Raw genomic sequence first — 25,218 nt, 5'->3', positions numbered from 1 at the left:
ATGACAGCAAACATGTGGTGAGAACTGCAACAAAAGACACAGAAGATACGATAAATACCAACCGCTCATGTCTCATAAATCAAACCGTAATATTTATCAATGAGGTCAAAGTAGTAAATGTCAGATTAGACACTGGCAAAATTTATTTCTCACACTGACCCTCCACGTAAAGCAAAACAAATTTATGTGAGCAGAGACTGAAAGCTTAGGGACAAGAAACAGGTGACTTGTATGATAGGAACCCCTAGAAACTTCTGAAATTTATATATCATATGCCCTAGTTTGCAGCTGAAGAGGCTTGGAAATGAATTAGGAAAGGGAAAAAAAAAAAGGGAGATAAGACGAGTAAGATGACAACATGAGTTAAAGGAAAAACAAGTGATTTTAGTACTGTGTTGAAGGAAAAGAAGTCTTGAAATGGTTTCCCCCATGAAAAACGAGTACTTTATACTGACAGACGTAAGTCAACAGGAAAGTAAGAAAACAGAAATACAGTTAAGATAAGAAAATCTAAAATGCATTCAAGATGAACAAATGCTGAAGAAAGTAAGTGTATGAATAACATAATATTTCATGTCTGAACACAACAAAAACCAAACAAACAGTGAATTCTGTCAGCTACACTCCCATGGAAATCAAAGATTACACAAGAAGGAAAAAAAAGACAAAACTTCTTTTATGTGGAAACAGACAAATCTTTTTCAACTGATACTCCACATACAGCTCCAATGGCTGTTGTGAACTAATATATACCATCAAGAAAATAGGCATAGTCTAATTAATTAACTTTTCTAACATTATTTACAGTTTCCATTCTTGGTAGTCTTCTCCCTTTACCTTAGCTTCTAAAAATCAGATTAAAAGAAAGTTTGCCAGAGCCTTGGATTTGTAAAGTCATCCAAATGCACAAGAGCCTGTGAGAAGTGTAATCATTGTCCAAATCCAATTCACGCAATATCAATAATATACTTAACACCAAGCTCCAGTTTTCTTTTTAGACTAAGTATCATCTACTTACACGCAGACTATAAACTTTTTTAAAAGTAAATACACATTTCTGCCAAAGTGTAAAACTGTAATTGATCTTTACCTTAACATTGGGGTTTTTTAAGGCAAATCCTCTGTACCATCCTGTGAAGAAAGAACATTTTTGTTTTTCAAAGTATGCAAGTCATTTCCATATGTAAAACAGATTTAATTTTTCCTTTTGGACAGATACAACTAATATGCAGTGATGTCAGACTGCACTCATTTCCACATAACGAGAAGTAATTTGTTTAAACCAGCTCATATTTAGATGACTTAATTCACACTTATTTTCAGGAATTCCTCTTCTCCCCTTTATCTCCAACTGTTAATAACAATGCAACTCAGATATATTTTGCACTAGACAGAAAGTCTGATGCAAAAGAGGAAATAGATTCATATTCATTGTAAACATTTACAAATCATTTTTGAACTTCATAATCCAAATGTTTTGATTGCATTGCTATACAAGATTCATAACATACCCAGTTCAAAATGATAGATCCTATGCCTTTTGTAGAAATGTTTCTTACAAGATTAATAGTATATCATCCCAAAATTAAAAACAAACAAACAAACAAATAAATAACAAAACCACACCTACTTAATGAATGAATAAAAAATCATTTGGAAAAGACGTTAAACATCAAGTCCAACTGCAATCTAACCTTACTGCCCTAACTCTAACCACCCACCACTAAATCATGTACCTGAGCACCACATCTTCTTTATATTGATGACTTCAAAAATCTGTTCAGTTAAGAAAATTAATAAGTAGCAGTGGTGTTCAAGTCAACACCAAAAGATCCTTCATTACCAGTGGAAGTCCAGCCAGAACTCACCATCACACTTCTCCAGTATCTGAACTGTGTCTCCAATCTCCAGTGAGAGGCCATGTGGGACTGTTCCTCGAAAACCAGCTATTACTGAAAAAGACAAAAAGTTTTGATTATTTGCATGATTAAAATATAAAGCAGGATTCCTTGTTAATAAAATTCATATACTAGCGGGGAAAGTTAAGAATAGAAGGAGTTGAAGAAAGAGTCGGAGTTTAAGCCACTGTTATGAACAGAATATCTAAAACGCAGGATTCACATAAAAGAAAGAAATGCTTACAGACCTACTATGCATGAATGGAAATGCTGGTGAAGGCTGTCAGCTAGTCTGTTACTCGGAACTACCCTCAAGGACAGAAACTGTTTTATTCCAAATGTTCCCACTAACAGATAGCTGACCTCAGACGTCTGCAAGCAGAAAGTGCCAATATTTTTGTTACCATCTGTACCACCAGCATGTCACAAAAGGCAAGACTTATTTCTCAGTCATTTAATGGGTTTGTAGATCCAACACTCCATATAGTAATTCCAGCTAAGGAAATGTTCAATGAGTGCAGAACAGCAAAGAAAGCATGCTAACACGGGCTGTTTACTAAAACCCAGTGGCACACACTGCTCTGCCCACAGCCTGCTGGCCAGAAAAGCTGAGCATACGTGGGCATGACCTCGGGCTGGAGAAACAAAGTGCCCACCAGAGCAGTGATTTTTCCAAATACTTAAAGCAATCCAGCTTTAAGTCTTACACTGTAAGCACTAAAAAAGAAACAAAGAGACGGCTTTTTTTTTTTTTCTCAGAATCAACACATAATACCAAAAAAACTGCCCAAAAAACTCCTTCCTACAGTTGCTAAAAATTGATTGCCATGCCAGATGACAATTCAGCCATTCAACCCAATGTTTGTTACAGCTGAAATTCTGAATTAAAAAGCTGCCTCACTCAAGCTAATGCACTAAGCAATAGTGATTTCAATTCTCTGAACTGCAGTATCATTTTGAAGTTTAATTTTGAACTTGAAGAGGAAAATGGCTTTCTAACCCTATCAAAGGGACAAAATGCAGCAAACCACTTGGTGACCTGACACAAGTCTTGCTGCTATCTAATATCTACTAACACAGATAGGAAAACACTATTCTCACAGTGATGTGAAAAAACAACTCAGGGCTATACAAACAAATCTTCACATGTAAAAGCAAAAAAGGAAGCCTGTCAGTGCAGCTGTGCTAAGTAAGCAACCACTCTTTTACGAAAGGAAATGCAACATTTGAAGCCACAAAAATCCCTTTTAGCCTCTGGTCTTCTGCCTGGAGTCTCCCCCACCACAGGCAGTGACTCAGGCACAACACAGAGGCAGCCTCCTGCCCATGTCACAGTGCCCCTAAAGCAGCAGCAGCTATTAGCTGACAGAGACCACAGAAATCTAAAATTCCTTTGTGAATCTTTGCCAGAAAGTTCGAGCTTTTCAGTCTGAGACAATGGCATATGTTCTATACCACAGGATGGTGCATTCCAAAACATGCAGCAGTTCAGAAAAAAAAAATGCTTTATTTGGATGGTATGCCAATTTTGAAAGGTTGTGTGAAATTTGTTTCATTAATAACTGTAAGTAATGGCAATTAGACAAATCTCCCACTGCACAGGTGGAAACAAAAGCTACTAAAACCCAACATTATCTTCCCTCGAGCTCTATGAGGCATTACTTTTTTTTTTTTTAATTTAATATCACAGAAATAAATTACTTCAGCTATAAAATCAGCAGGAAGTTTTAAAAGTCCTTCACATGCTGTGATAGAAGGATTTAAGAGCATAAATCTTGTCCTCGGGTGTAAGCACAGTTTTACTTGACTTTGCTGAAATGGCAGACATGCCTATTCCCTATGATGTTTCAATTCTCTGAAGCACTGTCAGTGCTTGGCAATGTGTAAGGCTAAACTAAACACTCCATGCAAATTCTGAAGACAAAATACTTCCTTCACTCCTACAACAAAGTACATTTTTGTCAAATCCTTTCCAGAATTTGCCAGACATTACTGAGTCACCCTTACCTGAGGTCTTTATTCGCCCTTTTGGAAAAACCCTTTGAGATAACACACCTGGTCAGCCCCAAAGAGTCTGATATGTGAGCAGAACTTGCAGCAATGAGACTTCCCTTTTTTGAGGCATGTGTACCGAATGATCCACATTCAGTTTATTGCTACTCCTACTCTCCAAGTTTTTACATAAAAGCAGAGTACCCAAAGATATGCATTACTGAAATAAAAAGAGCTGCAGTGGGTCACACAACCAAAGAATCGTGGGGGTTGGAAGGGATCTCTGGAGATGACTGAGTCCAACTCCCTGCTAAAGCAGGTTCTCTACAGTAGGTTGCTCAGGAAAATATCCAAGAGGGTTTTGTATATGTCTAGAGAAGGAGACTTAGAACCCCCCTAGGCAGCCTGTGCCGTTGCTCTGTCATCATCACAGTAAAGAAGTTCTTCCTCATATATAGACAGAACTCCTTGTGTTCCAGTTTGTGCCCCTTGTTCACACTTTGGAAACCACCAAAGAAAGCCTGGGCCCATCCATTTCACATTAGCTTTCTTAGATACACTGGCATAATATCTGTAATGAAATAAAAATCTTACAGATTGAGACTGGAATATCTTAACTCAATGATGGGCAGCCTAGGATATGCAAACAAACAGGAAAATTATGATGCTGCCTATCTATTCAGCGTCCTTCCCCATAAGCAGCAGGAGGGCACAGAGAAAGAAATAATGCAGCTTGCAGCAGAGGATAGCCATCTATGCAAGCAATCCAAGTGATCTTCACCACATTGTTGGTGCTGCTCGTCAGATGCTGGAGCAATTAGTGAAAAGTGCAACTCCACTCAGGCAGAAAGATTCCACAGAAAAATTCAGGGATTGAACAGCTTCTCTTCAGCTAGCATCTTTTTCAAAATTATATTCAATGCCTTAAATTGTCAACAGGCAAAGCAAAAATTAAGAAGGTAATTTTATTCCTGTTATGACAAAAAGAGACTATCCAAGTGTCTCCCACCCCAATCAAGTACCTGATTTTTCAGGTTTTTTTAATAGGTGCAAGAAAATATATTCCCATTGAAAATGTTTGTTTAAGAATTAAGAACTAAGAATTTCCCACTTAATTCTTAGACAAAAATCTAAAAGCAGAAACAGCTTTCTAAAAATGAATAGATTTGTTTTAAAAAGCAGATTGTGAATAAAACACGTACAAATTCCCCTATGGCACTGGAATGCCTGGTGCCATTCTGGTCAGCTTTCTAGTTTCAAAGAAGTGAAAATGAATTAAGAAGTTTGCCATAATAGCTCCCATATATGGAACAAATGAAATAAAAATTAAAGAATTTGCAGAACTAGTATGCTAACAAAATCTATGTCTTATTATAGTTGTGAGATGTCTTATTTTTAAATTCCATGAAAGAATGACATTAATTTTCTCCTTAAGAGTCAATATCTCCTGTCACATTGTTATGATACAACTTTGCTCTGACATCCAGTTTTTATAACTTCGTTACTAGATCTGATAAAGAGTTTTTTTCTTTTTTTTCCTTCTCTTTTTGAAAAGAGATTAAAAAAAAAAAAAAAAAAACACCTTCTAGGACAAAGAAAAAAGATTGAAATCTGACATACAGTAGAAAATAGCCAGAACTCAGAAGTCATTTCAGAGCACATATGGAAGACAAAATTAGATCTTGAAATATCCACTGAAGGATAGCCTGCAGAGTCCAAGACAAAGAAGGAAAGAAAGAAATGAGGGCATCACCTGCACCACGAAGCCAGCACATTCACTACAGGTTTCTGGCAGGAGTGGAGTCTAACAGAGGTCAGGCTCAAAACAGACAGATTTGTCTTTAGCAACGCCACTCAAACAAATGAGAAGTGCACGGCAGAGCAGAAAGATAAGGCTCAGAAACCCACAGATGAATTACTGTGCATAGAGCAAGCAAGTCAGCACTGAAAAGATTCCTTGGGTAACTTTCTACTAATCGTGTCCAGAACTGAGACCAAGACAGGAGGCAGCTATTCATGCCTTGTATCTGTGGTGTACATACACATGTAGAATACTGGAAGGATAATAACGAAGTTGTGGAAAGAGGTGGCTTCAGTCCTCTAGAGAGGATCCCGGGGTTCAGCAGCTTGGTTGGGACTCAAGGCTATTAGCAAAGCTGTGATATGATTCTGATGGGACAAACTTCTTGCCCTTTCCTCCAATGGACACACCGCTCCACAATGTGGATCAGAAGCATGTGCACCCAAACACATTAATGTCATTATAGGACCAGAAGGTCTTACAGTTTCCTGTTTGCATTTCAAGCGCAGGCACAGTGATCAATGTTCCCTTCAGTCACCTCTCAGCCTTCAGAGAAAGAGGAAAGTGAAATTCTAGAATAAAACTTAGTGGGAGGATACATTCTTTGCCAACAACACAACACCCAACTTGGCACTGTTAAATATATTCATGCTGCCAAAGGGTACTCAGAGGATGGGAAAACAAGATAACAACCAAAACTCAGTTCACATAGGAGGTGAAATAATGGTGAGATCTATAATGACATGCAATATTAAAGCAGCTCCAGAGTCAACATTTCTATGATATTGCAAGTACACTGAAATCCAAATTATGAAACAACTCATTTACTTGAGAGCATGGAAAGGGAACAGGTCATCTCTTACAGGTTCTTTCTTTGGGATTAAGTTACTTATCTGTGACTAACTGCTGAAAATAATCAAAAATGCTAATATTTCCTCAATATCCTTATCTATTAAAAAAACACAGCAGAAAGGCAGTTGGATCAGAAATGTGATTAGAGATATCAGAAGACATCCTTTTGATGAGTTTCACTTTTTCACTATAAGGACCTGTGTGAGCAACTGGGAAGAAGTTTCTAATCCTTGCATACACATCAGAGCACTGCTCCAATTAGGAAAAAGAGGAAAGAGGAGGAATAATCTGATGGCATTTCTGTTCCGCTTCTCAAAATAATTTTGTCTTTTCTCTCTGTCATTATCCAAACTATTGCCTATCCATGCTCCCTGTTGGGCAGCTTTACGCATGCAGGTCCCCAGCCTATGAGCAGATCAATCCACGACCAAGATCTTTATGCCTAAACACAGTTCTTTTGTGCAGGAACCTCCTGTCCTCCTGCAGCCTGTATTGCATTCTGACATACAGAGCTCAACAGCAGGAAGGAAGGTATGGGCATGCTGCAGCTCCTGAGTGTCACACAGGCACAGCCCAAACTTAATGACACCAGGAACAGCAGAGGGGACATCCCAGCAACCACCAGGCTGGGCACAAAGACCATAGCAGCACACTGGGTCTTCAGATGACAAAAATCAGTCCTTCAATTGAAGAAAGTGGAGAGAAGGAGAGAGGGATAGTATAAATTCTTTTAATAATTACTCAGCCACACTGCGCATATTCCAAAAAAACCAGACTCCGGCTCAGTGCCCTAAGCCTGATGTCCCAGCTATTAGAGCACATATGAACCACACAGAAATGTAATAACTGATGTGGAGGGTGGGAGCACAGTGTCAGAGGAACTGGTTGTGACAGGGACCAAGATGCAGTGATAGAAATGGGATTGACTGCCTGGTAGCAGGGCTGGGTAGCCCATTTCAAAGTTTTGCTCGAGGATACGTTCTTAAAATTTTTATGCCTGAAATAACTTGAGACCTGCATATAAGAACTAATGAGGCAGACACTGTTGTTCCTTTCCTCCTAATAGATGACCAGAAGCTATTATTGATTCCAGATATTATCTGCTATAATTGAAATCAGGTCCCCTCTGTGGCAAAAGCAATTTTTAAGCTTTTTGTTCTGGACTTTAAGTGCCATTCTTTCAACAAATGGAGAGTTTCAGGTAAATCATGTCAAGGGGGTTAAAAACTAAAATTAAAATTAAACAGAAAACTGTATAGAATTATACTGGGGAGCTTTTAGCATTAAAACACAGCTGAGAGTTCATTTGAGATAATAATTTCGGCTGTCTATTTCAATTATGAAAGAAAGTTAAGCTTTTTTCAATGCAATTCCTTTAGCTGATCAGTAATGATAGATACGTGTGCATGGGCAGCAAACTGTTACAACAGACATCTAGCATGTAAGCAGTTGCAGAAAATTCAACACTAGAGAGAGCACATCATCAAAAAGAGACATTTCCAACAAAAAGAATCAAAACATCAGATGAACAACTCCACTCAGAAATCTGTCAAAGTCCTCCTGGATGCCATTGATCACTGGCAAATACTGCAAGCATCCAGCAGCACAGCTCTCAGCATTTGGGGCACTCGGATCTCCTGAGCCAGACGTGGTAATTCTGTGTTTGAGTTAAGGAATGTGTGTAACCAGGCTTTGAATGCATTGCATTGGCAGTACCCACAAATTCCCCTGACAGTGAGCTTTCCAACTTAAATATGCTTCAGAAAAACAAACAAACCAACAAAATATCTCTCTTTTATTTTATACCTGATGCTTAAAATTTTGTTTCGTACCATTCTGTCCTTTTGGAAAGTTTGAAAAAGTATTCTCTAGTCACTCTCTCTGCACCTTTCTCCAAAGCTTTCCTTAGCTGTACCTTTTCCAGGATGAAGTTTTTTCTCCTCAAGAGAAGCTGAAATATCTTTTTAGATTTCTAAACAGGCAGAATTTTTACAAACAAAAACACACACAGGAGTACAGTTTTGCTAATGCAGAACACAGAAGGCCACCACAGGCGCTCATCATTGCCTACGTGTCAATTGACCTGGATGAAGTGCCACAGAAGCACTGCTACATGCCTGTGCTTCTAATACAGGGGTTAATTCAGGCATCTGTTCAGTAATGCATTCTGCTGCCTACAGACATCCTAAGAGGCTTGCTGCTAACCAAAAACAAGCTAATAAAAACAATGACAGAAAAGCAGAGGGAAAGGGGGGGGGGAATTTTAAAAAAAATCAATCTAATCTCTCCTCGATAAAGACATTACATATGAGTGTTAGCCTCAGTACAGAAGTGATCCTTAAATCTCCCACAGGACACTGAGGACAAGGACCCTCAGATTTACACTGAAGTGAAAGGATGTGAGCTCTCCCCCCTCCCTATCCATGTACATCACAACTAGAAGGATCAAACACACAGCTCAGAGGATGACAGCCCAGGACTCCTGAGCCACGTGTGAACATTTCAAGTGCAGCACTGACCCATTCTTAAAGAGACAGGTTGCTGTGTGGCATATTTCTAACAGCTATTGATGCAAATACTTCAAGGCACTTCAAAAATCATCAAAAATGTTTCTATCAATGTCCAAGCTTTGAAAATGTAGAATCATGAACCTTTCCATATGTTTGTTCTTTGCTTGTTCAAAATACAAATCTAAGTCATCCCGAATGCCTCCACTAACAGCACTAGCTACTTATTCAGATAAGGTAAATACCACGTCTGAAATGCACAAAGAACAGCAAGCAGCAGCACAAAGCACACCATCCTGTTCTGGTCTCATCATTTCAATTCAGCAAAGTAATCACTTTCAAATCCCTGATGACTATGCTACCAAAAAACATAGGACTATTCTAACACGGATAAACAGTTTAGTGTGCCTGTCTGAACCTTTGTCAAGCTCTTCTCATTCTGCAGCTCAGCTTCAGGGAGAGCTTTATCACCTCTTTGGTAACAATTCCCCCAATATTTGCAAAAACCTTCGCACTCCACCTCCTTGGGTACCCTAGTTATCAAACCCTGTACCTTGGAAAAAGTGTTAGAAGTAACAAGTGATGGCTACCTGGTGCATCAGCTGCCATTAAGAATGGCTACCCATCTAAACACACCTGGGATAATTCAGGATGTACCACTGGCTCCCTATCCTTGCAGGTATGAGATTTCAATAATTGTTTTTCTTCTCCAGTCAGAGAGTTGAGCATTTCTATAAATACTGCCTCTCACTATGTCTACAAATTACTAAGAGCAATTTCTTGGCTTGCATTAGTTCTGGAAAAAGTAATTTAAAAGTAAAAAGAAAAGTAGCTGGGTTTTACACATCTAGAAAACAAATCTAGAGTACATTTAATAGATGACAGTGCTCCTGAATAGATGAATTGATTACACTGCCCCCCACTAACAATTTGCTGAAGAGTTTCTTTCTGTTCAGATAAGGAATTTCAATACAAAAGCTGTCTGAGCTATCACAGTAGAAAGCAAGGTAAACTCAGTACCGTCAAGTGTAGATTTCATGCTTTAAATCATTGTAATAAGGGAGCTAAGCTACACACCAGCTGGTTCTGTAATGTAGAGCTACGGATGTGGTATTGATAAACCAAGACTGCCATCATGAACAATAAGTGTGAATAAGGCATCATTTTCCTTCATTACTCAGAAACAGCAACAACTTAAAAATCCAGGTGCTACAAAGGAGAATGTGTAGAAAAAGTAGATTATGTTAAGATGACATTATCCATGAGAACAACCTTCTACAGGTAAAAATAATAGTTACTGTGACTTTTATTTTTACTAAGTATTTCTGAAGTATTAAGTCTTTCAAGTGACTATTTTTAAACTTTGTTAAGTAATTGCCTTGATTTTTTAATAACATGGTCAAGCAGAAGAGTTACTGCAAAGTTAACTAAAAAAAAAAGTTTTGGGGTTTTGTCTACAGCTTTTGGGGAACCAAGATTTCTGATTAAAATCAAATAAGCTACCAAATTTATTTATTTATTTTTATTTTTTAATCTTCCTGCCAGCATCAGATTTGGAAAAGGTGGGACAATGATGTATGACAGCATAAGCCCAAGTGCATTTGAGCTCCTGTCATCGCAGACACCAGGTTTCACTGTGACTCTTCAGTGTATTTGCAGCCTCATTAAAGCAATGATGGTGCTCACAAAAGCCTCTAAGAATTTAAATTCATAAGATTTAAAACTGGATATAATTTTCAATTCAGATCCATGGTGATATTCTTGCATATCCACACACAGACAGCAGAAATGGAATGAGAAAACTGGATGTTTCACACAATTATAGACACAGGAAATATTTTCCATAAAGCTTATATATAGGTGGTTTTTTTTTAAATAACACTAATACGTGTTTATTTTAAAGAACACCTTGAATAGCTAACAGCATCCTTACCATTTTGTGCTGATTTAATGCAACAGCACTGAGTCAAAGACTAATGACCATTTCCCTCCCTATTCTCCTCTTCCCCCCAAAGAGCATTATATCCCAACATGCCATATGAATTTGGATTCCATAATTTCACATCCTTTAATAAACTGCATGTACTGCCATACAAACACAAGCTGAGAAGAGCTGCAGTCTTGTGAACAGCAAAGAAAAACAAGACCACTGAGCAAGCTGCAACTCCAACTTTCAGAACCTCCCAAGGGAACACAGTTAGATATCAGTACAGCAGCTGAGAAACGCCATGTGTTGGGTACAGAAGAGTCTGGCAAATTAGATCTTTTTCCCCTTAAGATTTCACTTTTTTCTCCTGTTCAAATAATAAGTAACATTCAAGGAGGCTAAGAAAAGCAGAACTTAAGGTTTCTTCACTAATAAGAAAAAGATATAGACCATCCATCTTCTGCAGTAAAGTTTATTTTACAACAGACAGGTCCATCAAATGAAATGATAGATGACATACTGTGCTGTTTTCTTTTATTTCCTTCATAAGAGCAGGGCTTAACTCTGTACTTGACCTGCCATCAGTGAAAGAAAACAAAAATAAAATCAGCGTTTCATGGAATTTTTAACACTAATACTTCTCAGCTTGTCTGGTATCATTACACTGCCTAATAGCTTTTGTCTCTTAGTAATCCATATTTCTCTGACATTCAAACATTTCATTATACATTTATTGTAAATAATGCCATTCTATGAGTAAGAATTCTGTTAACTTTGACTTTAACCTATCTTTATTGTTCTCTCTGCCATTTTATAACTCAGGGATTTATTCTGCCTTTGTAAGCTATGAATCTTATGCATCCTAAGTAGCAAAATGATTATCTATTAAATGCCAAACTTTGCTGTACATCACAAAAATCAGTACGGACCTAATGAGCTGTCATATCCTTAGTAATGAAACAAACAAACAAACAACAACAACAGAAAGAAAAAAAAAAAAGAAAAAAGAAAAACATGCAACAAGCACACTGTTTAATTTATTTAGCCTTAAAAATAATCCGTAACTGTGAACTGCTGTGGCCTGCCGTACAGGTCAGCCAATTATCCACAGACATGAGATAATTTCTTGATAGGTTGGACAGTTTGCCAGGAGTGGAATTAAGTGCAACTAAGGAAAAGGATGATTACAAATCACTTACAAGAACTCCGGTGCATGGTTGTTGGTTGTTTTTTCTTTTAATCTTAAATGAAGCAGAACTTTCTTGATCTCATGTAATTAAGAGATGTTTCAAATATACTGGAAATACTATCACGACTGTTGAAGCAAAACTTTCTCCTGTGCAAATCCTCAGAGACTGCTAAACTGAAGTTTAAACATCCCACTCTGGTTTTAAGCAGGTTTATTAGGTTTAATGGTGGGAAACAGCCATTTCTCTTTTCAGCCTGATTTCAATAGTTGAGCCAGCAGAAATCTGTGCAGTTAGCCCTGCTGAGTTTCATCACTAATCCATAATCTCCATGAAGTTAAAACTTGTGGATATTTAATGTAATCCCACAAGTATACCCAAAAAGAAACATAGCAAATGCGCACACTTACTATTCTTATAATCAAAGCTCTGGAAAGAAGTTCTACTTGGATGTATCCATTTTCACAGTATCTCTGCAGTCTTATGGTGTGTTTTCAGAAGGCTCCTCTTGAAAAATTACATCCTGCCTGTGCTACTGATGCTTGCTTAGGAGTTGTGCCTAAACTCAAGGGCGAGGAGAGTTTAAATTCAGTTGGCTGTTTACAAAGGCGCACAAAAGCATCCAAAAAAATGTATCTGAAAAGAATATGCTACTGGTTAGTATAATGAAGACTGCTGAGCAGGGATTGATGTCTGTTTGATGTGATAGGTGGGAAGGAAGTTGTCAGAGGAAGCAAACAGCTCTCTTCAGACGTTTATATTACTGCTGCATCTGTAGATGACGTAGACATTGCTGCATCTGAGCATTTATCTTTTTATGTACAAATCAAGATAATTCTTTTGTTTTTCAACACTGTTTAACATATCGGGAGAGTCACTAAAGATAACAGCCATTCTAATAGGTCTCTCATTAACCCTTCCTCCCAAGATGGCCTGGGGCATGTTTGGGACACCACGAGTCTAAGAAAGCACAGAAAACAGATAAATATTTCTCAGAAATCAATACTGAGAGACTCTCATTATCATTCCATACCATTAAATACTTCCTGAAGGAATGAGTTGAAGTCTTGAGAGGCAGCTGGGTGGTACCTGGCAAACTGGACACAGTACACTTTGTTCTTTGGTTATTAGTATGGAGTTTTCCCATCTTTCTCCAGATGAATAAATCCGCATTACTGTTTTCTGAAGCTGTTTAAAAGCAACACAAGTAGCAAAGGCTCTACTTGATAAACAGAACAAATTAGCAGCCACAGGTAAAAATACTCACACCAGCCCAGCATCAGCCAGCAGGTTGCTAACAAAGCTGACAGAAGCAAACTCAAAACAGATTTTCAATCAATTGATCAATCCACTGTCCACCACGTTAAGACACATCATGCACTTGCCTTATACCAACCCAACCCAAGGCTCAAAACTCAAACACTTGCCAGAAAAGCAGCTGCCAAACTTCATCTGAAAGGGGCATGGGTGAGGTAGAGAATGAGGAGAAATGAAAGCTAAGCAAAATCAGCAATGCAGACCAAAGTAAAGCCTCCTGAGATCCCCAGAGAGGGACAGCAAACACAGGAGCACCGAGTTCTATAATTCATCAATAGGTCATCACTTAATGCACACAGGCAGCTGATATTACTATATAACTATTACACTAATTTAAAATCACTCATTTTTTGAAAGATTGATTTTCTTTCCTACAGTTCACAGCTCCCTGGGGATCCAGGCTGAACAACAGTGGCCCCATGGGATTTGAGGTAAGGAGAAGAAAAAGTTGCACTTTCCTCCCATACTTAAAAAAACTTCTGAAATGAGAACATGGAACTCAAGCTGAAAGCAGATTCTAGAAATAAGTAAAGCACCGTAAAGCAACTGAGAATTTTCCAAGTGATAAACCAAGGTGATCATACCTTTAGTTGTAATGCATGTGGTTAAAGAAATTATTTGGTCAGGTAACGGAGTATAAACTTTTCCATTGCACAAACCACTCTGTTGTTTGACTGTGTACATTAATTCAGAAACTAATTGGCAGGAATAAATCACCCAGACCTTACCACTGTCAGTTATAAAACCCGAAACAAGATTTCATATATGACTGTGTCATAAAATGCTTTATCTGTAACCTGTAGTTAAAACACAAAATTGTACTGTTCACAGAAGAACTAAGGACAGACTGTTGCAAATTTCACAGGGAATTCTGTATACTTTCCACTCTCCTATAAACACTTTAACATCTCAGAAAACACATTTATTCCTTAAATAAATGCTGAAAGAATCCTTTACCATAAGCAGATATCAGTTTTTTCTAACCTTCGTTTAGAAGGTATTCTATCGGGCATGTCCAACCTGTCCAGGACCCAGAACAGGTCATTAAGAGATGTGTGACCCCAGAAGCTTCCAACTGTACCTGTTCTACATCATTATCTGCAAATCATTTCCTAGCACGTCATAGCAAGAGGGATGTTTATAATCACAAGCGAAGCCGCATTTGTACAGTGCCACAGGAAGAAAGCTGTTCTGCCCAAGGGTAATGACAATGCACAGGAATTTACCAGGCAAGAAAAGTGAAAAGAACAGAGTTCCTGACAATCTAACATAAGAAAAAATTACCTTCTATGTTAACCTTAGAAGTATGACCAAAATATATCAGGCAGTCAACTCAGAGATTTCACCTGGATAAAGAGGATCACTTCTACCCCACACCCTACCACTTATCTATCTCAAGGACCAATGCTTCAAAGGCTGTAACTGTCAATGTGACAAAGACAAGTAAACAAAAAACCTTCAGTTAAGATACAAGCAAAACCCTGCTTAATCAGGGTCAACTTGCAGTGAGTAGCAATTGAAAATCTATGCATTACATATTCAAAGCTTACAAAGCTCCAAAGTTTTCAGAAAACTAACTGCTGCAGTACTCAGAAGTTCTGCCACAGCAAATCCACAGTGAGCCCACAGTTGGCCACCCTGCAAAATTCAGTTCTCCATTTTTTGAATAAGCAGAAAAACCAGAACAGAATCTGGTTAAAGAAAGACAGAAAAGGACATGGGAGGCACGCATCCTCTGTGAACTGAGCCTGGAAGAGAGAACTGTCTGGCAAGATACTAGTGAGCATATAAACCCATTAGTTTGTAGGAAAACAAACAGGAAAACAAACGTGTACTTCCTATTTCTCATAGCATAATACCTTAAATCAATGAATGGTCCAGCAGTAGGTCTGAAATGAAACAAGAAATATTTTCACACAGGCACAATCAAGCTGCAGAACATCACCATCAAGGTCAACAATAAAGGGAGTTTAAAATGGGGTTACCAATACAGGAGGACTTCACTGCAACAGTCCTAATGCAAACTTTGGTTTTGGAAGCCTCTAACAAGTATGGTTAAATCTGCATTTCCCTTATTTCTCAAGCTTTTTCCCAGTAGAAAATTAACAGACAGATACCTGCAGCTTGATGCGCCTTGCTGCCTGTATACGCTATTCTGTAATAGCAACATCTTCTGGTGCCAAATTCACACACAGTAGCAGTATATGGATGTTGAAAGTTAGTAAATTAGATGATTAGTAGACTGATAAGATGTTTCTGAAATTGAGAGAAACAAGCAAAAGAACTGATGAATCATGTGGCAATTCTATTACGAGTTCTCGTTTATAACAGAAGGTTCCCAAAACCACTGAAAAGAATCAGTTGCTAAGAGCCAAGCCAAATGCTGAATCTGAAGATGAATAAGCACAAGCATATTTTAAAAACAAAAATAATTTTCTCTTAGACTTATCTGATTTTAAAACAGCTTTAGTACTTCTGCATTACTCCTTCTCCTCTCTCAGAAAAATCGTACATCTCCAACCCCTGAATTCAACTAGTTCAGATATCAACTGAAAAATAGAACCACTGGAAACATGCGCATGAATAACCACTGGTTTAGACTCAGTTAAGCAGCAGATTTTGATCCATATCATAAACCTCAACACTACTTAAAAGTATTATAGGTGTGTAAATCATCAGAAACACACCTAATCTGTGATGGGTCCATTCTTCCTAACAGGGAATCGGAGAGAATAAATTATTACTCCATGAAATATGATTTTGAAGTATTTGCAATGCAATAAGGCACACCAAGGCTTGTAACAATGCTTCTAACTTTCATTAAAAATTTAAATGTAGTATATTCAATGCATTTGCCAAAAGATATGCAATTTATTAACTCTAAAATTACCATCCCAATTAAAAGGGTTTACTTTTCCACTTCAGTAGGATTATCCGAAAGGTCAGCCAACAATCTCTGCTTGGCTTGCACTGAAATTCATTAGCTCCAACCAGCAGCAGTGTCAACAGATATGCTAACTACCCTCATTGGTCGTTTGGTTACTTGTAGTGCCAGAAAGAGATACCATATGCGACCAGTCTAATCTCATCCAATCCTTGAAAGCCTGCATGTAAATAAAGCACTGAAGTGTCACAGAAAGGAAATCACACATGAGCAAAATCAGGGAAGTTACATGTTTTGACTTAAGATTTGTTATCTAAAATGCATGGAAATTAGATGATTTTATGCTCTCTGTCTCCAAAAGAATTGAAGGTGTCAAGCATGCTGAAACAGACTATTCTCATTCTTGTGGAATCCGCAGCCTTAATATTTCAGCTGGGGTAGACACAAGATGAGAGAAACTGGAGATTTTGATAGAAAATTCCCCTCTAGCACTCACCTTTTCTGAATAAGAAGTTAATACCAAGACTAGGAAATCACAATTTTTATCTGCCCTGTTGCTATTTCACTGTTTCACTTCTGTCCCCTCCCTTTTTCTTTTTAAGGACTGAAAAGATCACCAACCCTGGACCATAAAAGAGAGCAATGAGAGAAGCAATAGATGCGATGGAATTAAAACTTAAACTGAAGAGATTTTAAACTTGTATCTTTATGAGAGCCCTGCAGAAACCACCAGGACACAGAAAGTGTCCGTGTGGGACAAGTGCGTAGATCAGCCTCTGCTACACTGCAACGCTAAACTGATTAATGGACTTACTGCAATGTAGGGCAAGTACATGCAGAATAAAGACTAAAATATCACCTTAATGATTCCATCCTGCAACTTGCTTTGCCCAGGTAGGATTTTGAGTTATGAACATATTCCATCAGGACTAGGCATTTACATAAAATATTCAGGGTTGACCTGGTTTCATGAATATTAACCCTATTTAACATTTGTATGTTTGTGATGGGGAGGCAGAACAAGATGACGGGACAACAATATTGCAGAGCCCAGGGCCCCATCCAAACTGGCCTTGAATACCTCCAGGGATGGGGATTCACAGCTTCTCTGGGCAGCTGTGCCACTGCCTCCCTGGAATGCTGCTTTCAAGTTTAGATTCTTCTCTTATTAAAACTAAACCAAACAAACCCCACAACCCTATTTTTTTTTGCCATTTATAACTTCAAAATAACTTCCTGTTTTTCCAACTAAAAATATGAATGCACAATAACTGGTAATTTATGCATTTCCAAAACATATGGTTCAAGTAAGGCCATTTAGCTTTTCACATATTTCTAGTATTACTGAGTTGGGAAAAGTAAAGACGCCACCAGAGTTTGTCATAGCTGTGGTGACAAAAAGAATACTCTGGCAATGACTTCAAATTTTGGCCAGATTTGAATGTTTTTGGTTGGGTTCGCCCTGGAATTCATGGAGTGAAGCTGACTGCCAGCACTGCGAAACTGCAGCTGCTACGTTTTGCCTGATACAAGTCAGAAATATAAACCCACCAAAACAAAGCAAAGAAAAAACAGCGACTCAGTAGAGCAAACTGAATCAAAGGCTTACTCAAAGGCTTACAATGAGATACTGTGCACTATTTCCACTAAGACAAAAGTCGTAAGGTAAACATAAGTGCTAAAACTACTGCAGCACAGAATTCATTGCAATTCTTAATCTCATCAGAAGACTCTTAAGTAGGTCACAGCAAGCTTAACAAAATTTGATAGAAAGCAAAGTAATAGTATGCAAATCACTTTCCTTGTAAAACTTGATACTTCTATTATTTTCCCCTGTAATTTTTGACCAAGACTCCAATATAAAAGGATCCACTTTCCCTGGAAACAAAGGAATATTTTAACACTTTGAGTCGAGCATTTAAAGATGAACTGTGTGCTTCTAGACCACTTCTAAATGGCCTGGAATTCCTTCAGTGTTTGTTTTGTCTTAAGTAGTGATTTACAGCTGCTCAGTATTATCTTAAATGCTACGATTAGAAGGTATTAGAGACTGAATGCATTAGATATAAATCCCACTTCAAAACATACTTGGATTTATCAACTTTTTTAAAAAATGTACTCTCATAAATCAGGATTTCTGAAGAATAAAATTGAACTTTTGTGCAGAAAAATTTTTGACCAAATTTCAAATGAATGATACTTCTGCAAGGTAAAGGGGAAAAAACAGTTAATTCTTTGTGAGCAGCACTTGCAAGTAAAATTTATGTCACCTTGTTACACTATTTTGATCTTCAGCACATACTAAAAATTATGTTTAAAATTATGTTTATGGTAAAACAAATTAAAATCAAGCAAAGAATGAAAGAAGTTCAGCAAAATGGCTTCCTTACATTACAGACTGTAAGGTTTTTCTGTGTAAAAGGTAACATGACAATAATGATTCTTAGTATGTGACAAGCTTAAAAAATAAGTTAAATAATTAAGTGAAATTGTCTCCTAAATTCAATAAGTTAACAGCTTGAACCTGGGGATGCTACAGCTTCAAAACTGTGTTTTTACTTTTTGGCTGTCTGGTTGTTCTCGTTTTCTGAGGGCATTCCAACACCTGTGGATAAAAGTTGTTCACTGTAATAGAAAGTCGTAAGAAGTTCCCAAATCATACTTTTAAAATCCATATGGTATATTCTGATAGATAATAATGTATCATTGTGTATGTGGGTTTTGTTACTGGCTCAAAGTTTTAGATTTCACCCTGGGAATACAGCATTACATTCATAATATCAAAATTTAAAAGTAAGGCAGTACTGCATCAATGCTGCATTTCAATGCAGCACGTCAATCTTCTAGATTACTGCTTCCCAGGAAATAATCCAGCTCATTCCTGCCAAGCAGCTTTTGTTCCTTTTCTTTTTAAACAAACAAGAGAAACACAACCCACAATGAAAGAGATATTGTTTCTTTTATTTCTTTATACCTTTTTTAAAAACAGCGTCTTCACACTTAGGCACTGTTCTCTCACTGAGCTTTTATTCACATATATTGGAAGATATATTGGATATACACAGGATATAACAGTAACTAGGTGAATCTGCATATCTTACATTTTATGCTCTGCTCTCTACATTGTGAAAACCACAATATCAGGCTGGCCTTTCATGCTGAGTTTTCAGACTGTCATATTCCAGATATTTGATTTGTCACTGAGGGAGCTGCATGTAAGGAAAGGCTTTTTCCAAACTGAGGTGTTCCACAATAAGCATTTAAGGGTGTCAGAACAGAAATTCCTAATGCTGCTTAATGAGGTTTTAAACATTCAGTCAGGTGAGAACACTAGTTTTGAGAATCTGTCAATCCATGCCCACGACATTAATACCAGCTTAGTTGTACCATGCATGCTTTCTCCATTGCTAAAAGGGTGGTGATGTGTTAACCAAGTGGTGTTTGTGTGGAGAAGGTGAATCAAGGATCATTAAACTGTCATGACATCTCTCTGTGGAAATCAGACAAAAAAAAAAAAAAAAAAGACAGAAGCATTTTTGGCAATTGCAAATTCTTGAAATCTTGGTCTCGGGAGACAAAGAGGTACTGGAGGGGCAACAAAAGGAAGAATTGAGAGATGTAATGAAGTCACAGAAAGGTTATGCAGGGGACCAGGAGACTGGAGGCAATGTCAGTGATTCAGAGCTGATGCCACAGGAGAGTGGGGAAACATGGAAAGGAGCCATGCAGAGAAGAGAGAACAAGGCAGGTAGGAAATGTAGGAATGTTTTGTCTGCTGAGCAGCAGAGCAGTTAAGTGAAGAAAACTTTAGGAAACTTAAATGTATTCTTAAATGTTTTAATACCTTAAGATCTCAAAAAAAAAAAAAAAAAAAAAAAGTTAATACCCTTTCATTGCCCTGGACTTATAACTAAATGTGGTCCCACCAGAGCAGAGATGGCTCCAGGGCCCTGCTCTCCTGCAGGGACAGCATATAGGCAGTCCCCAAAAGTCCATGCAGCCAAAACACAAGATGAGGCTGCCATAACTTGAGAAATTGACAAGCACATTGAGATGATGCCCAGTAATGCTAATGGGTTTTGTTATTTACCGAAGAGAAAGCCAACAGTTGTCATAAAGGAAACTACAAAGAACTTTAAATCTTAAAGGAAAGAAGAGGTGCTGAATAACATTGGCTTCTCCAACTTTTTCTTTATAGAAAATGAAACAGGAAGTAGCCATTTCTTCATTTTCTTTTAATAATATTGTCACTTGTCCTTAAAGGGCAGAAATGAAAGTGGAGGAGTCACTGCTTGTAAGCCATTAAACAGCCACCAGACTGCTGTGACTTCTGGATTACATTCAACATTTCACAGGTGAATGCCCTTCCTGACTAGCCATCAGCATCCTTTCCTATTTTGGAGTACTATTTTTGTCTCACTCAGACACAGGCCAGTGAACGACAGCAGCACTTCATATTTGACAGTTAAGGACATAGCATGAAGTGACTTGATGCTAATTACTGTACACAAAAGCCTCAGCATTGTGATTTATCACACCAAAGCACTGCAATAAATAGGTGACAGTGAAACAGCACAACTGCCTGCAACTGCTAGTAGCACTTGAAATGGCCATTTTAGCAGTGTACAAAGCCGAAATTTCATAGGAAACAAATCTGAATTTTCATAGACAGCTGAATTCAGAAGATTAATTAACATTCTGATGTGTCAGAGAAAGTTAAGTGCCAGGATAAGTGCCAGGCAGAAAAAAAATAGAAAGGTAATAACTAACGTTTCTAGAAAAAAAAAAAAAAAAAAAAAAAAAAAAATTAGAAGCCAATTTATCATACTGCAACTATCAAGCAATTTAACATCCTGGGGGGGATGGGGGGTGGGGGGGGGTTCTGACAAGGGGAAGGGTAAAACTAAAGCAGTCCTCTGACAGAGATGTAGGGCAGCATTCTAGGTCAGTGTGTGAAGAGGAATGTGCTGCGGAGGCCAGCAGTAGTGGCCCTGCAGTCTCAGTGCTGTCCATGGGTGCTGCTATGGGCAAGAACCCCACCAGGAAGCAAGATCCAAAAGCAGCTCTTGCAGCACACTGACCTTGGCACAGAACAGTGCATCCCATCATCTGGCATTCTCTCAAGCTGACCACAAAGGCACCAGATTCCCCCATGGATTCTTTTTCCCAACCATGGCTGTTATTCAGCTGCTATTTTTGGAGGAAAAGTTACATAGTCACTGAGATACTGTAATAAACACGGGCTTTTATTCTTCAATGTGAGCCCACCACGATGACCTCTCTGTTCTCATTCCCTGCAGCTATCAGCTCCTCCGTCCTGCTCATAGCTAACACTGCTGGTGGGACTTGGCAACCCCACTTCAGAACAGGCACTGTCAAAAGTAAGGCAGTCCAAGTGCTCCAGAAAGGCAGCTGAGCCAAATGCACTCTTCTGTGCTTTGAGGATACAAGGAAAAAAACCCAATAGCCACCACCAACACAGCCACCGCCCCCCACAAGATTTGCATTAGTATCTGAGTCCCAAAGGATGACAGCATGTTTCTTCAATTACCTCCCCCAAACCCTTTTCTAAACATGTGTTAAGTAAATTTGTCACATGTTACACTGTATTTTAAACTCAAGATGACTGAAGCAATTATGCTGCCATAAATGTAACTTTCAAAGCCTGCTAGGCAATCCCAAAGTGGGTTTTTTTTCAAAACTAAAGAATTGCAATTTACCCTGGGGATCAGTCTAGACATGCCAGTGTAAATTACAAATATCTGTAGCCCCAAACAAACATTCTAGCAATGTCCAAACTCCCAATTACAAAATAATTAACTATTTCATTTAAGGGGACAACTATCAAATAGCGTCTATAAAGGTAAGGTATTTATTATTGAAACAACCTTCAGTTAAGACAAGCCTGCAGGAACAGTCCTAATAGCTAGAAGACGTTAGCCAATAGACAAACACATTACATGCTATAGTCAGTTAGTTAGTTAGTATAGTAGAATGAGGTGTAGCTGTTGAAGTAATAAACCATCTAATGCTCTTTGGATCCAGGTTTAGCTGGATGAACATAAAAATGTCTAATTCCTCATTACCTTACCCATGAAATAAAAAGTTCCTCCATAGCATAACAAAGGAAACAACAAATTAAACCCAGAGGAAAACTGAAAACATTTTATTTTATCCGTCTTGTGAAATCTCAAAAACCTCCAACTTCCCTGAGAAAGCAGACACAAATGTGATGCCTGGTAAGAAAACATCATCAGGAGACACTAAGAAGCATCACAGCTGATTAAAAACAGGCAATTATGACGTATCCTGCAAACCACGCTTCATTATCCATGCCACTCACTGCTGTAATAGCAAGACCTACACCAGCAGCACAAAAACCTATCTAACATACCTTCAGCAACCATCAAGAAATGGACACTGCGAAGTACAAAGCAGAGTTCTACAAGCAGAAGATCAGCCTGTGCAATTAGAAAGAATAATTAACGAAGAAACAAAAGCAGACATTGATTGTTCAAAATCCCAAACTCCAAGGAAATACAAAGGGACTTTCTTCACTTCTAAAATTTTATGAAAGGCTTCTGCAAAGCAACAATGAGGGAAAGCACATTAACTCAAGCTGCAGAAATGACTGCACACACAGAACAATCTGTTTTGAGGCTGGAAATACAGAACAGCAACTGTTTGTATAAAGCCTGAACAAAGAAGTAGCGACCTAGAACAAAATAGTTCTCTTTTAAACAGCTTGTCAAAATCTCTATGATCTACTACTGAATCAAATGAGACTTGAGTTGATAAGGACAATGTTTCATGTGTGTTTTCTGCTCATCACTTTATCTTTCTGATGACAAAATTTTCCTACTCCAGACAATAATATATTTTACTTCTCAAGTCTGCTGGACCTTATTCCCTTCTGTCTGCACTTCCAACCATGTAACTTTATCTCTAAAGTGTTTTGAGCCTAACTTTTGGTGTGAAAATTGCAAGAAAAGGAACAAAAAATGTGTTCCATGTGCTAGGCATCAGTGAAACTGAAAATGGTTACCGCCTCATACTTCATCCAGCCTGGAAGCATTCAAGGCAAGGCTTTGAGCAACCTGGTCTAGAGGAAGGTGTCCCTTCCTATAGCAGGGGGTTGGAACTAGGTGATCTGGAAGTCCCTTCCAACACAAACCCTTCTATGGTTCTGTGATTCAAAGCCACTCCACCCTGTAGCTGCTGAATTTCTGCTCGGAGTAGAGTAAGTACGAGTCCTGCTCCTCTCACCTCTGCATCAGATAACCAAAGAGGTTCATCTCTAGTGTGAGACATAAAGAGAACTACAAGGATGGAAGCACCTTTGAAGGCATGTCGTTTCTGAGCTCATAGAGTAAATACTGCAATATTCAGTAAGAGCAGAAGAGTCCATTTTTGTTATCTCAGAGATACTAGGTGTTGTAGGGCATAGGAAAGAAAACAGAGAAAAAGCCTCAGAGGGTAGTAGCTACATAATTTGTCGTTGGTTTTTTGTTGTTTGTTTGCTGGTTTGTTTTTTTTTCAAGCTATTCCCAAAATTGTCTCCATTTTTTTCTTTGTTTGTCTTCCTTCCTATTAGTAAACAAGACATCCAGATGGAATGAGATGAAAAATCAAGAAATGGTAGCGTCTATGCAGTTTTCAACAGAGGATAACAAGCAGTTTTATAAACATTTGAGTTATCAGGTGGTATTTTCCCGTGGATGAGGCAAGCATCTTCTCTCTTCAGAGAGAAACAGAAAAATTACACTTACAACAAGCTACTGGCAAGGCTAGGATCATGGTCAAAGTGAAATATTATCCACAATTATGGCTGCACAGCCTTCAGAAGCAGATGGCTTGAAATGCTTCACAACCCAAATTTGATGGTGATCATCTGAATCAGAAAAGGAAAATAACTCCACTGATTTGGGGATACAAATTCCCATTCAATTCTTCATTAGAAAGTTTCCTCCAATCACCCAGTGTTTCCAGCAGTCCATTACTAGTTGGTTTGTGTTTGAGGAAAAGATATATGCACAGCATTTTTGATGCTTAACTTCTTGTTCCTTTTCCCTCAGCAAGAAAATTTAAGTTTCAATTCCAATTTCAATGAGTTATGTAACTAAATTTTAACTGCTGCAGTGCATTTAATTTGCATATGCAAGATGACAAGAAAAATGTAAGGGTACTTCCATTTTAATAAAGTTATACATTCTCTCAAAGAAGTATCTTCTTCTCTATTAAGTGTTATTACCCCAAAGCCTGCAACTCTCATCCACTTTCTGTAGGTCACAGTAGCATCCTAACTAGGAATTCCTGGAAATGATCTCATATCAGGAAAGATCTTGAAAGCAGCTAATCCTTATGCTGATGGATTTGTAGGAACAAAAAAAGAAAAACTTATGCTCATACAGTGAGACAGTTCATAATTTCCTGAACCATGAGGAGGACTCATGTAACAACAGTAACAATCATGACCGTTTACATGGTTAATAGTGATAGGACAAGGGGGAATGGTTTTAAACTGAGACAGGGGAGGTTTAGGTTAGATATTAGGAGCAAGTTTTTCACTCAGGGTGGTGACACACTGGAACAGGTTGCCCAAGGAGGTTGTGGATGCCCCATCCCTGGAGGCATTCAAGGCCAGGCTGGATGTGGCTCTGGGCAGCCTGGTCTGCTGTTGTGACCCTGCACATAGCAGGGGGGTTGAAATTAGATGATCATTGTGGTCCTTTTCAACCCAGGCCATTCTATGATTCTGTGATTCTATGACTGTAGATTACTTAATATATTATGTCTTATATATATATAATGATATTTTATATATATATATATACACACAATATAATTATTCCT

At 38.2% G+C, this 25,218-nt stretch overlaps 1 protein-coding gene across 3 annotated transcripts in view; it reads right to left on the bottom strand.

Moving 5' to 3' along the window:
• The window catches only part of DOCK4 (dedicator of cytokinesis 4), a 238,527-nt gene that overhangs the window by 156,677 nt on the left and 56,632 nt on the right, over window positions 1-25,218 (bottom strand). For all 3 annotated transcript variants that reach the window (XM_090137617.1, XM_090137623.1, XM_090137630.1), the window contains exons 2-3: window positions 1,869-1,952; window positions 1,091-1,131 (exon numbers count right to left, since the gene is read on the bottom strand). In XM_090137617.1, coding sequence (XP_089993743.1) covers window positions 1,091-1,131; window positions 1,869-1,952 — 125 coding nt within the window. The remainder of the gene's footprint in view (window positions 1-1,090; window positions 1,132-1,868; window positions 1,953-25,218) is intronic.

Source organism: Phasianus colchicus, chromosome 1 (genome assembly GCF_987193195.1).
Source record: "Phasianus colchicus chromosome 1, bPhaCol1.hap1.1, whole genome shotgun sequence".
Classification (NCBI taxonomy): Eukaryota; Metazoa; Chordata; class Aves; order Galliformes; family Phasianidae; genus Phasianus; species Phasianus colchicus.
The sequence above is the reverse complement of the archived record's forward strand: the minus strand, read 5'-3'. Positions and strand labels throughout refer to the sequence as shown.